This window comes from Neolamprologus multifasciatus, chromosome 6 (genome assembly GCF_963576455.1).
Source record: "Neolamprologus multifasciatus chromosome 6, fNeoMul1.2, whole genome shotgun sequence".
In the NCBI taxonomy this organism is placed as follows: Eukaryota; Metazoa; Chordata; class Actinopteri; order Cichliformes; family Cichlidae; genus Neolamprologus; species Neolamprologus multifasciatus.
In genome coordinates, this window is record NC_140444.1 from 2,491,009 (window position 1) to 2,507,974 (window position 16,966).

Consider the following 16,966-nt stretch of genomic DNA (forward strand, 5'->3'; position numbering starts at 1 on the left):
CTTAGGCTGCATTTCCATATCAAACAACACGATCAATTCTTTAACCTTGTCTGAATGCTACATTTGTTGTGTGCGTATCTGCGATAGTTCAATCTGATGAAAATTTGAAGGGAGCTCAGTGGAAGCGAATCATTTATTAAACACGTGTACGGTTCACAGTTTGTGCGCAGTTACGTGCGTATTCCTGAATACGTTTACAACGCTTTTGCTATAAATCTTTCATGTGCAGCAGCTATTGTGTCACTGATCTGTGGGAAAAAACACGTGTAAAAATGTGCAAACAAACTCCAGAGAGTGTGAGCGAGTGTGCGTGCGTGAGCAGTATTGACTGCCGCCTTTCAACATAACAAGGTTAGGCACAAAGATGCCACTCCCTCCTCTTCAGCAGCAGTGAGCCGTGCTTTCCCGCTGGGACTCCCCCCTCTTTAATCAAATCAAGCATTTCCAATAGCAATTAATATTAGAGCACGCAAATTGCCCAGGAGAACGGCGTTCCCTCGATGGACTCCCAGGCTTCAGCTCTATCTGTCCTCTCTGTGCCCCCTGTCCTCAGGGGACAGTGGGAGTGGAAGGCTGTCTTGTTAGCTGTGGCCTTCTTTGTAGCTTTGCTTTCACCATAAATAGAAGCTGCACGGTCCCTGCTGTCCACGCCGCCCTTCACTGCTAAAACGACTGCTGAAACCTTCATGGGACTCATGCAACAAGACCTGGCACTAACTGGACCTTAAATTCAGGCCATTAAAAAACTGTGCATCCAATATCCAGTTACCATTATATTCACCTCTATATACTTTTTTTTAACATTAATAGTCCCTTTACAGTGTTTCCTCACCAGCTCTGTTGAGTTCATACTTCATATTAGTGAAAAGCACAAAGGCAGAACTGTAAGGCTGTGTGTAAGCAGTGTGTGTAAGTACATCCCAGCTGTGTCTAAAATGAGCACAGAAATTCTAGATCAAGTTAAATCATGGTTGTGAGCTTTTTTATTAAATGCACCACACTGACAAATATGAGGCCTACTAACAATATTAGCTGTTAGCTGCAGGTCTGTTAAGAGGTAAGAAAAATCATTTTCATTGACTTTCATTTCAGACTTTAGAAAAAAAGCTGCTGCACCAATTTATCACATTTTCTCTGCATTATTTTGCATAAGTATAATAATAATACATTTTTATTTAAAAGTGCCTTTCAAAGACACTTTACAATACAATAAAACACAAAGTAAAACAAAGACAAAATGAGGAACAATAACAATAAAATGGTAAAAATGGTAAATGGTGCATTTGTAAAGCGCTTTACTCAGTCCCTAAGGACCCCAAAGCGCTTTACACCACATTCAGTCATCCACCCATTCACACACTGGCGATGGCAAGCTATGTTGTAGCCACAGCCACCCTGGGGCGCACTGACAGAGGCGAGGCTGCTGGACACTGGCGCCACCGGGCCCTCTGACCACCACCAGTAGGCAAACATGGGGTTAGTATCTTGCCCAAGGATATTTGGCATGCAGCGAAGAGGCAGCCTGGGATCGAACTACCGACCTTCTGATTAGTGGCTGACCTGCTCTGCCACCTGAGCTAATATTACAAATAAGTGCATATCATTTTATTATTAGTAGAATTCATTTGATTTTGATTTTTTTGGAACTGATGTAATTGACAAAATGTACTGCCTGTTGTACTGAACTGTACGAACTCGGGATCTTGCAAAAGTTTTAGCCGCATTCTTCGGAGGCCACCAGCTCGAAGCCGACCGGGAGGTCGAGGCACGATGTGCCGGGAAAGCGGTGTTCCTCCCGGCTGTAGTAGGTCTCGACCTCCCGTTAGCTTCGAGCTAGTGGGTGTCAGATCTCCGAAAACGTCGGAGCACTTTTGCAAATATGTGATGTCTTGTAAACCAAGCAGGTATCTGACGTTTACACAACTACATTCACGCCTCAAAATATCTTAAAAGTGTATTTTGTGACCCAGAAAGAGTAATATTACAACTAAGTAGTTGCCGCCATTGTTGGAATTCAACTTTTTTTTTTTTTAACTTTATTTAACAAACAATGAGTATACAACATACGAACAGATGAAGTATACAAAACAACAGAACATGAACACAAAAAGCCAGGAGTAAAAGAAAAAGGTAACAATTATAAGAATACACGCAAAAATTCACATACATATATTGTTTTAGAGCCTTTTTGTTGGTGGAGTCTGATATTGATTGTATGTACATTTCCACATCCTTAAAAAAATGACAGAAATATGGTGTTTTGTTAGTAAACTTACATTTATGGATAAAAAATTTAGCTAAAAGTATTAACAAATTTATCATAAAAAAACATTTATCATACTTCTTGAGGAACTTAAAGAAACAGAATAAAACATTTTCCCATCGTAAAGAAAACTCCCTTAAAATATGGACAATAACAAACCTGCTAAATTCCTTCCAGAATCTCTGTGTAGAAGAACAGTACCAAAAAAGATGTGTCACAGTTTCTGGATGATCCCCACAGAAAGTGCAATTAGTATTTATGTCCCTTTTAAATTTTACCATGTAGTGACTGGCTGGATAACATTTATGTAGAATTTTAAATGAGACTTCTTTCACCTTATTTACAGTCAAATATTTATGGGGGATCATCCAGACTGTCTTCCACTTGATATCTGGAACATATCGGTTCCAATAAGATATTATATATGGGAGAGAGACGATATCTTCTTGGAATAAACTACGTATTCTCTTATTTGTTGGAATTCAACTTTTGCGAGATCTCGCAAAGTCCATCTTAATTTTTTTTTCTCCCATGTCCCCTGCGGGGCTCCATAGAACTGACATTTATTGAAGTAACATAGAGAAAAATAATGTCACTATACTCACAGTATTTTCATTTCATTTACTGTTTAAGATGCCTGGATGGAAATGCACATATTCCAATGTACTGACAGGACGTAAAGAACAGCAGCAGAACCTCAGTGGGAGCTAAACTATCAAGGTAACATGCATAGATGGTAGGATACAGATAACCTTATGAAACTCTGCAAACTCCTGTATATGACTGCACAGCATTTCTCCAGTAAAAATGGATGCTCAGCTTCTTCATGCATCCACTAACATGTTGGTTAAAGGGGAACTGCAGGCTCCTGTGACAGATTCCTGTGGGTTTGTCACCGTAAGCAATGCTTCACTTGGGTGATTGTTTATCAGCCCATTTAATGGTCCTCATCTATCCCACACATATAACCCGTAGGTGGCCTCATCTGTCTGTTGTTAGTAGTTATAACCACATTCATTAATGAATGTTTCACTCTTCTTAATGAACTTGAATTTCATTCAGCAGGCCAAAGTTACAACTTTACAGCATATTCGCTTTGTGCCACAAAACACTGATCGTTGCTCAAGTAACCAAAGCATCAGACAACAGCCACTTGCAGTCCAGCCACTCTAAGGACAAGCCTAGTTGTTCCTGCTATTCTTTAGTCAACTTAAACTTACTTTTGAAAAGTAAAGTTTGTCGGTGATACAGAAGAACAGACAAATATTTTCCTAAGCTGAAGTAACAGGCTGTCAGTGTACACTTGGATATACACACACACACACACAAACACACACAATGCATGCGCTCATGTAACCCTGAGCTAAAGTAACAGGCTGTCCTCTGCCTGCCCTTCCCTCTCAGACTCTCCTTCTTGGAGCATTATGTCCGTTTCCTGCGGTGCTCGGGTCCTCGTCATTAAGTCCAGTCTTTAATTGAGTATGATGTCACGGGCCTTTGACTCGGACACTATGAGGTGTGTCCAGAGAAATATTTCAGGACATTAAACTGAGTCTGTGTTCATTGTAAGCAGAAGCAGTCGATCAGCGAAACATCCTGGTTACAGCTGTTCACACTGTTGATTTGAATATCAGCGCTAAAACATTCAGACATTTGAGTTTAAATGTAGAGAACATAGAAACGCACCGCTCAGCATTCAGCGAGGATTTCATCAGGAAACACCAACTCTACCCAATCGATGCAGGCCTTATTAGATGACCCTGGTGCAACACTCATCAACATAATAAAGGTGGGACACATTATTCATGAAGTAGCTTTAAAAAAGTTCAAATCCCTTATACTTAGTTTCAAATTCAAATGTTCACTTTTATGAGGCAGGCAGCTCAGGTGTGTGTGGATGGTTACGTGGATACTCTGGTTACAGCCCTGCAGACTCGCTTTATATTGAATTTATGAATGTACGATGATGTAAATGTGTGTTGCAACATTTGGTCAACATGCCGTCATTGTGAAAAATATTGCTGATGCAGTAATGATGAGTAATATGAACTCGTTGTTAGGGGACTTTACCCGGATGGATTTAGTGGCAGAAACACACACGGGCACAGGATAGTAGTGATGCAGATTTATATACAATGATGGGGGAATATTTACAAGGGAAGGGGCTATATACAGTGACAGGTAAAATGTGCAAGGAGAGCAGAGCTGAAGGGATGAGACGGAGCCGAGGTATGCGGGCGGACAGATGACGCACCGGAACTACCTGAAAACGAGGGACAAACAAAGTTACGGAGTACGTCGATAGCCGAGAGTTAAACTAAAGTGGACGGGGAGAGTTGGAGAGCTTACTTGAAACACAGAAACACAGCTGTAGCGGTGGTCACAGACTGGTACGAAGTAATTCTCCGTCACGGATCCAAAGAAGCCAACACACAGAAAACTAGGCAGGCGAGCAGGCAGCGGGACAGGCTAGAACAAAGGAGAAGCAGGCAGGTGATGGATCCTAAAAACATGCAGCTCAATCGCGTGGAGTCAACAGATTCAGGTTGCACCAACACGTTACCACTTGTGAAAACGACAATACTCCGACACCAGACGTCCGAGACTCAGCTCCATGAAAGCGCTCACTGATGACGTCCGATGCGCCGCAGGTGTGCCGGAATGCCATCAAGCCCCGCCCCGCCTACCTGTGCCAAGAAGGGAAACAAAACCCAAGAACAACAATACACCTACCCACCACCTCCTAACACTCGTGAGCTTCAATGTGTCTGTTCGACCCCGTTCTTAGAAGACTGTTCAAAGATGTATTCTCCTTTGAAATCGCATTCATTTATCTCTATTAATAGATGATATACTACAGACTTTTAATGTGATTCTTTAATGTAAACCCTTAAAAACAACCTTTCAGTAATTCTGCTGAATCCAGGATCCTTCTCCTTACAGTCTTGAATGAACACACCCTCAAGGAGCTCATAGTACCATATTCCTCCAATAGAACATTTTGCTCTCATTCTTGGGGTTTCTAGAGTTTCTAAAGGTAGTATGGAAACTTTCATCTATCATTGTCTTCTCCCATGGAACCAGCTTCAAGTTTGGATTTGGGAGACTTTATGGCCTTTATGGTGTGTTTAACACTATTGCATGTGATCATCTTCTTCTCTTTCCCCTCAGCCTCCAACAGCTCCAGGTAGATGGGTGCTCCTCCATGACTATAGTTCTGCTGGAGACATCCTAAAGGAGAGTTTTTCCTTCCCACTGTTGCCAAGTGATGGCCACGGGGGGGGGGGGGGGGGGGGGGGGGGGGGGGGGTCATCTGATTGTTGGAGTTTTGCCTCTAATGTTGTAACATATTGCAAACACTGTAACATATTGCAAACACTGTAACATATTGCAAACATTGTAACATATTGCAAACACTGTAACATATTGCAAACATTGTAACATATTGCAAACACTGTAACATATTGCAAACATTGTAACATATTGCAAACTTTGTAACATATTGTAACATATTGCAAACACTGTAACATATTGCAAACATTGTAACATATTGCAAACATTGTAACATATTGCAAACAGCTTTAAGGGGTCTGTTGTTGGGCACTGGTGCTATATAAATGAAAAATTAAATCAAACTCTATCAAACTGAGTGTGTTTATTTAGCAGTGATAACTCTTTGTGCAACATTACTAACAGTTTTGAAATGATGATTTACATATGAGAATATGAGCAGAAGATATCAAAGTGTTTATGGATTTATTTTAAACAACTAGTTTTGGCTCATATGTTACAAGATTTACTTCTTGTGATGATCATAAATGTGGATTTAAGGCAAAGCAAGTTTATTTGTATAGCACAATTCAACAACAAGGTGATTCAAAGTGCTTTACAGATATATTAGAAACAAAAACAATGATTTAAAATTGATTAAAACAAGCAACTAAGCAAGCAAACTAACTAACTAACTAACAAAACAGTATATAAAATCAAAAATCAAAACAGATAAAATCAGTAGTTAAAATGTAAGTTTTGAAATTTAAGCTTAAGTGTGGATTTGGTGTTTTATTCAAATGCAGCTGAGAACAGGTGAGTCTTCAACCTGGATTTAAATAAACTGAGTGTTTCAGCTGATCTGAGGCTTTCTGGGAGTTTGTTCCAGATATAAGGAGCATAAAAGCTGAATGCAGCTTCTCCGTGTCTGGTTCTGACTCTGGGAACTGATAAAAGACCGGATCCAGATGACCTGAGGGATCTGGAAGGTTCATACTGGGTCAGGAGGTCACTAAAACTATTTATGCAACATCATAAAGATGATATTTTTACATTAAAACTAAACGCTGATCCACTAAAATGTTTTGGTGTACGATAATAACAGGGAGACTGCTGGTGTAGATGCAATCTGCTGATGGCTTTACAAGGAAAGACGTCTACCTCTGGAGAGTCATGTGACCCTGCACAGCGCACGCTCCATTGCTTAAACAGAGGCTGTTCACTCTTTATTATAGGTTTGGAGCATGAGCAGACTGCACACACGCTGAGAGGTTGTCACATTTACAACAACACATCAGAGGCATTTCCTGGATTCTTTTAAATAAGGACGGTTCAAAGGGGGACTAAGAACAAAGCAGTTGATCCACATAAAATCAGAACATTTGATCAGAGCTGAAGAATGTGTAGAAACTAAGTGTGGGACACGCTGGCTGAGCAACCCTGTGCTTTCATGTGATGTTATTACATGAAAATTGGCTTCAACATTTACTTTATAGTAAAGACATATTTATGCAACATCATAAAGATTATATTTTTACATTAATTGTTGATTTTACTGTAATATGAGCCTGTGCCTGACGTAATCACTTATCTGTTTTCATTGATACCTGCTGTTATGTCCTGATGTCATGGCCTTCCTGCTTCCAGTGGATGCACAAAGAACATGGAGCCAATTTTGCAGTATATTACTGCAGGTGAGAATAGCAACAATTAATAATTTGTAGTCCTGGCTCACACACAGTTGTTGACTTCTCTTTCCATAATTCATGTGTTTACAAAAGCCAAAGGCTCTGCCAGACCTGAACCAACACGTTTCTTCACTGATGAACGGTGAGACATGAGGATAAAAACCCAGGAAATGCTGTTAAAGTGGACTTGAAGATTATTTTGGTTTGAGAAACTTTTTTTTTTTTTCTCTTTGCAGCTTTAAATTAGCGTAGTCAGGCAGTTCCACCCTCGTTACACTTTAACATTTTATGTAATCCTCTAGCTATTAACTCTCAGCAAAAGCCTCCCCTGGCCTTTCTCGAAGTCCCCTTCACAGTAAATCTGCAGTAATGCCAGCCTGTATTGGCAGCTGTGTCCCAGGGGGGCACTGCAGCGCACTACCTTGAGATGTCAGCAGAGCCAGCCGTGTGCTGGAATTGATCTCTTGGTAATCTTCTCTCTCCCCTGGGCACCCCATCCTCTTCTGGCAAAGAACGATTAAAGAGTGCCTCGACCATCTTCCCTCCTCCTCCGTTCCCAGCCACTTTGTCCGGACCTCCCCCCTCGACTCGTGCGTGATGACACTTTCCTGTGGCCTGTCTCTCTTTTGTTAAGGAAGCCTTTGGATATGTGCATCATGTGAACTATGAGTAACGCACTCATCATCGTTGTTATTCAGATGATAGATGCTCCTCGACTCCTGCAGCTCTGATAAGTACTGTGTACTGGCAGCAATGCTGTGGTACAGCCAAACAGTCCTTTGTAAGTTTAGCTTTTTGCTGTTGCACCATCATTATCGCCAGCACCACTCCAACCACAGCTATTTTGGGAAGGGCATACATAAGCGTAAGAGAGCCAGTAATAATTACTCCCATCCTTTATGCACAATCGCTCACTTCAGCATCATTATATTCTGCACTGGAACATTAAGGTTACATCCATGCTGAAATTAACATCCTCATCTTTAATGACTCTCTTCCTCATTTATGAGAGTATCCTGCGCTTGACAAACTGGTCTAAATTACCCTCAGCAGAGGAGTGAAGGAGGAGCGCCCGACTTTTTTAGAGTCAAATTACTGTCAAGTTTCTCTCAAGTAAGTTGTGTATATAAATATGGAAAATACTAATCATCTTATTAAAGATGGCTGTGAACATTCAGACTTATTTAGATTTCCTTACGCTGGGTTTTGTTGCTAATAAGAACAAATTATTATTTTTCTTTTTTCACATTTTTATGTTTTCTGAATGTTATTACTGACAGTTATTAATTTTTAACTATTTCAGTTCAGGGCTGTAGGTGCTGGAGCTCATAGCAGTCGTAGGGTGATGGGTGGGGTACGCCCTGATCAGGTCGCCAGCCTATCACAGGGTAAAATAATCCTACTGTCATTTTTAAAAATTCTACGGAGCCCCGCAGGGGACATGGGAGAAAAAAAATTAAGACTGACTTTTGCGAGATCTCGCAAAACAAACTCGGGATCTCGGAAAAGTTTTAGCCGCATTCTTCGGAGGCCGCCAGAAAAGCGGTGTTCCTCCCGGCTGTAGTAGGTCTCGACCTAGAGGTCTCGACCTACTACAGCCGGGAGGAACACCGCTAACGGGAACACCGCTAACGGGAGGTCGAGACCTACTACAGCCGGGAGGAACACCGCTAACGGGAACACCGCTAACGGGAGGTCGAGACCTACTACAGCCGGGAGGAACACCGCTAACGGGAACACCGCTAACGGGAGGTCGAGACCTACTACAGCCGGGAGGAACACCGCTAACGGGAGGTCGAGACCTACTACAGCCGGGAGGAACACCGCTTTCCCGGCACATCGTGCCTCGACCTCCCGGTCGGCTTCGAGCCAGTGTCCGAAGAATGCGGCTAAAACGTTTGCGAGATCTCGCAAAACTTTTGCGAGATCCCGAGTTAGTTTTGCGAGATCTCGCAAAAGTCCGTCTTAATTTTTTTTTCTCCCATGTCCCCTGCGGGGCTCCGTATAAAATTCATTATATCATCATGTTGCATTTTTTTTTTTTACATTTTAAAGCCTTTTTTTCTAAAATGCCACCATTGCTGTCATGTTACATTGGAAATGATTACAAAGTATTTCAAAAGCCCATAAAGAAGCTGAGTAGTGAGTAGTTTTAATGTCTCTGCAGCACTTTGAATCACCTTGCAGTTGAATTGTGCTATATAAATAAACTGGCCTTGCCTGGTGCAACATCCCACTTCTTTGCATTGAGAAACTGTTGGGTTGCTTTTGCAGTTTGCTTTGGGTCTTTATCCATTCTTAGTTTTGCAGAATTTACCAAAAGTAAAAAACATCATGACCTCTTTATCTCCTTCTCAATGCTTTTTTCTTGCCATCATTCTTGTACACATTAATCTTAAATTCATCTGACAAAAACTATATAAATAAATATCAATCAGAAGTGTGCAGCTCTTTTAAAGGTTTTCTGATGAAGGCTAATCTGCCCTTGTTCTTGAATGTAATCAGTGGTTTGCACCTTGTTCTAAACTTTTATTTAATCATGCTTCCTTTCATGAAGGTGTCTCTTTATTGTAGACTTTGACATACATTGATACACCTCTTACCTCCAAGTCAAGTGTATTCTTCAGTCATTTAGATGTTGTGAAGTTGTTTTTCTTAAGCACGGAAACAATGCAGCAATCATCCACTTGAGTCGTCTTCTGTGATGTTTTGATGTTGCTGATCTGATCAGTGCATCCTTCTCTTTAACAATCCCACATGCAGAGGGATCTTTCTCATGATTAGACTCCAATAAGTCATCATGGAAGAACAAAATCCCAGAGACAGACTGACAGTCAGAATGACAGAGGTACATTGAGATGTAAAGCTCACAGGATGTAGGCTGACTGGCTCACCGAAGGCGGGGAAGAAAATTATCGGACTATCACAACGATGTCAGTGTTGAAAGTGGTGTAACGAAGAAAAGCAAGCAGATGAGTAATTAAAGATGATGTTTGTTTCATTACTCAGAATCAACTCCAGGTCTTTATCCTCTTAGTTGGTCATGGAATAAGGAACAGGAAGGAACAGGCCACACCTGGCCATGAAACTACTTTCCAGTCAATTTTCCAATTATGTTTGAGCCTCTGAATATGGGGAATGTTGAATGCAATGTTTTTGTTAAACCTCTTTAATTAAAGCTGAAAGTCTGCAGATTGGATTCAAAATCCAGCGCGGTGGTGCAGAGAAGAAATTCACTGTCCACATTAGGGATGGGTATCGTTTAGGTTTTATCCGATACCGGTGCCAAACCGGTACTTTTGAAACGGTGCCGGTGCTTAAACGGTCCTCAAACCGGTGCTTAAAGAATGGAGAACACAAAATTGGTCCAAAAACCTCTCATGTTCAGCTGTTTTTTTGTAAAAAGATAACAATGTTAGCCTTTTCTGCAGCTATGGGGCATATATGGTATCACTCTTGGCTGGAAGCAGTGCTTAAACAATGGAAAAAACACAAACTTTGTCCAAAAACCTCTCATGTTTAACTGTTTTCCACTTTTTCTTTGGTCATTTTAGCCTTTTTGTCCAGGGTGAAGGGAGTATCTGCCATCAAACAAGAAGACAGCCGCATGTAGCTATGATGATGTTTGCTAGTTCACCTTACATGCATTAATGTAATAACGTGGTTAGCTTACTCAACGTAAATTACACACGAACAACATTAAGCTACTCACGCAGAGAAGAACGGCTGCTGCTGCATCATCATCCTCATCATTTCTGCTACACTGGCAGGGCTAGGGGCCAGGACTCTCCTCTTCGGGTTTTTGGGGGATGTTGCTAACTCCGGGTCCGATAACAGGCACCACACCTGCAGTAGATGTGCTCGGTGTGAGGTCTCGCAGCAAGCTATCAAATACGGCGCATTTCTCGGCTTTAAAAAAAACGCTATGCGTCGCCAGGTGTTTCATCAGATTTGAGGTGTTACCTCCTTTGACAGTATCACAGTATCAGCTTAAAGCACTTGTTGCAGCTGCTGAGTTTGCATCTTTTGCTGTGAAGTACAGCCAGACTTTGACTGCTTCGCCTTGGGCATTTTTAATCTGTAGCTCTGCTCTAAAAGAACGTACGTACCTGGACCCGCCTACTATCCTCGGAAACGTAAAATGATTGGCTAGAATCTAAAGTGTGTCACAGCTCAGGAAAAAAAAGCACTGAAATAAAGCACCGAAATGTGCGCTGCTCTTCGGTCTGGTTACTACCGTTTATGTCAGAACCGATACTGGTACCCATCCCTAGTCCACATACTTATGGACTGAACTATATAAACACTTCAAAGTGGATCTGTTATGAATATGAATCTGAATGTAAGGAGACAGTGAGACACATCGGAAATATTAAAGTGTGCTGCACTGGAGTTGGAAATCTCACTTGGATCAAATCCAGCCTAACGAAGTAGAAGCAGCACTTCTTTATCTTCATGGAGGAGGCTTCATACTGGAGTCGGGTAATGAGCTCAACACTTTTTGGAACGTTGTCCTATCGTCCCATGCTGGGATAACTTGGGCAATCAATTATGAAAAAGCTTGTGGCATCCACGCATGCTGATAATTTCATTTAGAATGAATGATTTAAATCCATTAAATCCAAAATGTCTCCGACTCGTGGACGCGGCGAGTATGTGTGCAGAAGAAAGAACCAACACGTGCTTGTCTTGTTTTCTTTATAGGTTGATTATTACTTTTGCAAATACATAGTATTTCTTTACAAATATTGTAAGAAAATGAGAACACAGTTAACAGACGTCTTTCCATTTAATAAATATGATTGTAAATGCATAAAACAATTACACACAGCACAGTTGAGGTCGAACAAAAACACTGGAACACCTTACCGTCTGTTCTTATACAAAAGCTGTACAGTAGTAAAACTCTTTTTTTGTAATTGTTATTATTATTTCTCTACAAAAATAATAATCTTGCTAATCCTGCAGGGCGGAGGAGATGGGGAGAAGGAGAGAGAGTAGCTCGGAGTTAGGCTACAACTTGACTTTGCGCACCCTTGGGTCCTGTCACATCACAGCTCACCCTAACCAGCAGGCCAGAGATCCACCTTGTTAACATGGCTGTTCGACCTGTCTGTGAAACTCTCAGGCAGGAGGTGCTGTTATTATGATGGCCTTGCTGATCTTGTCTGGTCAGAGTCATTTCCTGTTCCCTGGAGTTAAGGTTCAGATTAGAGCCCTGCTGTTTCTGATCACAGGCCTGTGGGTCCAGGCTGCTGTACAGTATCTCCCTCAAGCTATGCAAAACCAGAGACAGACAGAGAGATGGATATTAATGCTCTCAAATACGAGCTAAGTAATTCGTAAGTAATCCCAGCACACCTACAGTACATTCTTTACATTGAAACACTAGTAAGATACTCTTTCAGGGGGGCGATGATGCTCATTTTCAGCTCCATAGCTTTAATCTTGGACTCTACTAGAGTAGCTTTGCATGAGTTGGTGTTAAATAATACTTTTTTACTGGACCCTGGGTTTACCTTCCATCTGAAACAAGCTGATTTGGCACCATGTCTTTAAGACAACTTCTGATTCTAAAGAGTTGAATGGCTGGGAGATGGGTCTTCTGCACTTACATAATGGGGATATCTGCACTGAGCCAAGATTAGAAATCGTATGAAACCGAGCAGTCTGAGCTTTTAGCTAACAAAGATTACTTATACACGCCCTGACCTCCTTCTTTGAAACCTTGGCCATGTCTGAAATAAGCAAAAACCAAACAAAAAAAGGCCTCTTAAAATGTCTTAGTATATTGCAACACTGCATTTACAAAACCCCAATCACCAGTTTGTAAAATTACCCACGCACTCTGTGCACAACTCCATAAACCGAGCTCATGGCTGAGTACAAATTGTGTCCTGCACCAGCAGACAGAACACACCGAGCCACAAGACAGATGAAGATGCAAGCTGATTTGTTTCCCAAATCATGTTTGCATGCAGCTCTGAAATATGAACACTTCCTCTTGAACAGACCTATGACAACTGAAAATATCACTGGTGTTTGTCTGTGCACTTTTCAGTTTTAAGGGCAGGACGCACTGGCTGCATACCAACACAGTCATGGCCCGATGTCTGCATGCATCATTTCCCTGTTAAGTATGTGGACTCAAACACTTCAAGTGCGATATGGTGCCAATAAGTGTGATGTGCAAATCCAGAGGCACCCAGCAATGCAGAGAAGGGAGGAATATTCAGATCTTCAGACATGTGATATCAACAACCTGACCATAACCCCGTGTGCTTGAATTACAGCACTGCCTGTAACTCGTCCATTCAACAGCTATAGAGAAAGCTCATGATTACAGCCAATTACCTTCAAGTTTTCTCTGCTAAAAAACTATCAGCACTCGAACACCACTAACCAATTTTGCTCCAGTATTGGAGCACATCAACAAGCTGTGCTGCAAAACTACCTGCTGCTTTTACAATTTGCACAGGTTGGTGACAAAACCCTTGATTCATATCTGTTTGCATGTGTAACCTTAACACCTCATCACACGAAGAACCCCAGAGTATTGAACAGTCAGACCTTTTCATTTCAACGAGGGCAAATTATCCCGACTAAGATAATGGTTCACTTACACTCGAGTAAAAATAGGATGGCACCCTCCCTGCGACTAAGAAAAACCAGTGCTTTCCTGCTGATTCCACTTTTGGAAAGTCGCTGCGATGACCATCTTTGCCCAGAGGCCGAACAAGAACCTCTGGGGAGCCATTGGCGACCTGCAAATAATTGTTTTTGGAAAATATTAGTGCCTCAGTCAACAGCGTGGAGATTTGGACCAAAATTGGAATCGTCCAATTGTTAGCTGTTCAGCAGTTTCTCCAGTCGCTCAATTTACAGTCAAATGAAACGATGCTGCACAGTTTACATCTCATAACTCTGTGAATTTCGGCACATTTGCAGGAAAGATGATGCAACAGAACAGAAGCAACTTCCTCTGTGCTGTATTTCTCCATCCCGCCGAAATAAAAAAGAGAAAAGAACATCTTAAAAAGTTGCCTCGGAAGATATGAAAGGCATCAATCAGGCATTTACATCTGTCAGATTTCACACACACAGAGCACCAGAGGGCTTGACAGTCCTCTGAGGCTAACCATCCATGTAGCCTGCTAGCATCTGCGCTCTACTTCTCCTGCTCCTACAGCATGAAATAATGAGCTGGGATGAAGATGGGTGCTGCTTGAGAGCAGGTTGGGATATTACCCTAAATGTGTAACCAACCTTAGCCAGCCTTGAGCTTGACAAGCCACATTAGGTATTCAAGAAGTCAACCTCTTCTTATTCTGTCCAATAGAACGCTCTTAATGCGTCGTGTCCGCTAAAAGCCATCTTCAATCTCTCTCAACCTGTCTCTGTCTGTCTCTCTCGTTCTCACTGCCATGCTCTTCGGATTCTCCCACAAAGTAGCTGCATCCCTAAGTGCCACCTTAAATCTGAGCCGCGATAAGTTGTTCTCTGCATCTTGTAGTACCTCCCAGACTGTGGTCGGGAATGATCTTTCTTTGCGGGGTCGTTGCCAGGTCATCATCCGTTGTATCTTGTAAAGGTCTAAAAGCTCCGGTGATATTTGGAGGTCACCCGCAGATTGATGGCGCCTCAGCCATCAAGTGATATTCTGAAGCACAAAACATTTTACAAACTGGCGTGTATCATAAATAGTACCAGAAGCATTAGATTAACAGCAAGGTTTAAATTAATCCAGAGATCCACACCCTGTTGTTGTTCGGTTGTTAATAAATTAAAATTGGGAAAAAAAATGAACACTTTTGTAGAAAATGTGTATTGTGCCATAAATCAGCTTTCTGAGAGACAATGGACCAAAAGCTTTGAGGTGCCCTATTCATATTTTATAACAGTATCTCTTTTTAGTATGACATTTGTTATTAAAATACACAAATTATTTCTAACATAGACATTCATGATTTACAAAATAAATGTGTAATTCACTTCAATAACATACTTCATGTATATTCATGAATAAATAATACACTACTGCTGTTAACTTCATAGAACAGCAAACCAATCTCAGACATGTAACCAAAACACCGCTGCTCGCCACACATTCTCTCCTCTTCGGTTCACGCCGCCGATCCTTCTTCCGTTATGGATGCGACTCGTATAAATAAACGGGACTTTTTTTTCTAAATATTTAATTTATCGGAGACGTGAGTTAAAATAAATTGAAAACCTGTACACAGTTTCTTCTGGTTTGAATGGAGCACAGTATGTGTCAGCAGGGTCCAACATGCACAGGTATAAAGCTCAAAACCATTGTGTCCCAAATGGTAAAAAATATCCATGACAGAGCTGGAACAGTAATCCAGTCCAGAGTTTAGACGATGTACGTGGGGAGTTCTGTGGAAAATTTCACATGTACATGAGGTTTCATACATCCTGGTGGGGAAAAGAAAGCAAAGTGTCAGTGCTTATTCAGTGCTAGCCGATTACATGAACGACAGTATCGATCATTAAATACTGTAAATATGTGTTAGGAACAGTCTGGACATCTAAGAGACTTTTATTTTGAAAACTTCATGAATTAAAGTCCTGCATTTGAGCTCCTTTCCCTTGTTTATTGGTCCCCACCAAACACCTGAGGCCTCCTTTACCAAAGCAGTGCTGGTACTTCAGATATGGATGGAAAAAATACAGCTAAACAATACAGAGAAAACCCCAATGTTTAGATGGGATGATCTGATATCGTCGTGTTGGTGTTGTTCCCAGATCATCATGAAAATGTTGTTCCAGGTTCAACATTGCAAGTGACCAATCACATTATTGTGACGTTATTCTTTTGCGCACCAACCCATTCGTGCATTTATGAAATTCCAATGTTGCAAGGACAATATCAATTCTGCTTAGCGTTTATTAAAGGGTTAGGGTCCGTTGATCGGCAGACAAAGGCGGTTTCTCGCAGCTTAAGTACAGTTTTTTGTTTTACGCCGGTTTTTCCCGAAGTCGCAACAGTATGACGTCACAACATTCTGATTGGTCACTTGCAATGTTGATCCTGGAGCAACCTTTAGTATGATGATCTGGGAACAACACCAACACGAGGATATCAGATCGTGCGTTTAGATGACTCCGTTTTAGCAGGCACTTGGCATCAGTGGGGAAGAAAAACTCCCTTTTAACAGGAAGTAAGCTCTGGCAGAACCAGTCATCTGCTGCGACCGGTTGGGGAAGGAAACAGGACAAAAGATGCATTTAAATGCAAAGTTTAATTGACATTAGGCGGGGAATCAAAGCCTTTCACATTATAGTCGTTTTACGTGACAATCTCACCTGCCCAGGTGTCAGTTAGACATCACGAGGTCAGACAATATATGATTTTAAACAGCAATGAATGAGCCTACAAGTGACAATTACAACATAATGATTAATGACAAGAAGCTCTTTAAATGCGCGAGTGAGATGACGTGCAACTACACAACAACAGAGCAGAAGCTCGCTAACACTAACTGACATACACAACTCATCACACCATTATGTGAACAATGAATTTATTCAGATCTATTTCGCTATTAATTTTGTCAAATGTGGACACTTTAAACTTCAAATATACCACAAACATTCAGAGGAAAAACTACATCTCCCACCCCAAAGAAAGGCTTGTTACGTGTTAGCATGTTAGACAAGCAAATGTTGACTCAGGATGTACATATGGGTGACAAACTGGAAGAAAAGCTGAATGAATGAG

The 16,966-nt window shown here is 41.4% G+C and overlaps 1 protein-coding gene across 5 annotated transcripts in view; it reads right to left on the bottom strand.

The window, feature by feature from the left end:
• Window positions 1–9,652: 9,652 nt before the first annotated feature.
• The window catches only part of sorcs1 (sortilin-related VPS10 domain containing receptor 1), a 222,227-nt gene continuing 214,913 nt past the window's right edge, over window positions 9,653–16,966 (bottom strand). For 2 of the 5 annotated variants that reach the window (XM_085161982.1, XM_085161985.1), the window contains exon 27: window positions 9,654–15,660. In XM_085161982.1, the coding sequence (XP_085018108.1) occupies window positions 15,599–15,660 (62 nt within the window). In that variant the 3' untranslated portion in view covers window positions 9,654–15,598. Of the gene's footprint in view, window positions 15,661–16,966 lie in introns of all 5 variants that reach the window. The other 3 variants (XR_014874426.1, XM_085161981.1, XM_085161983.1) reach the window with 2 other exon arrangements.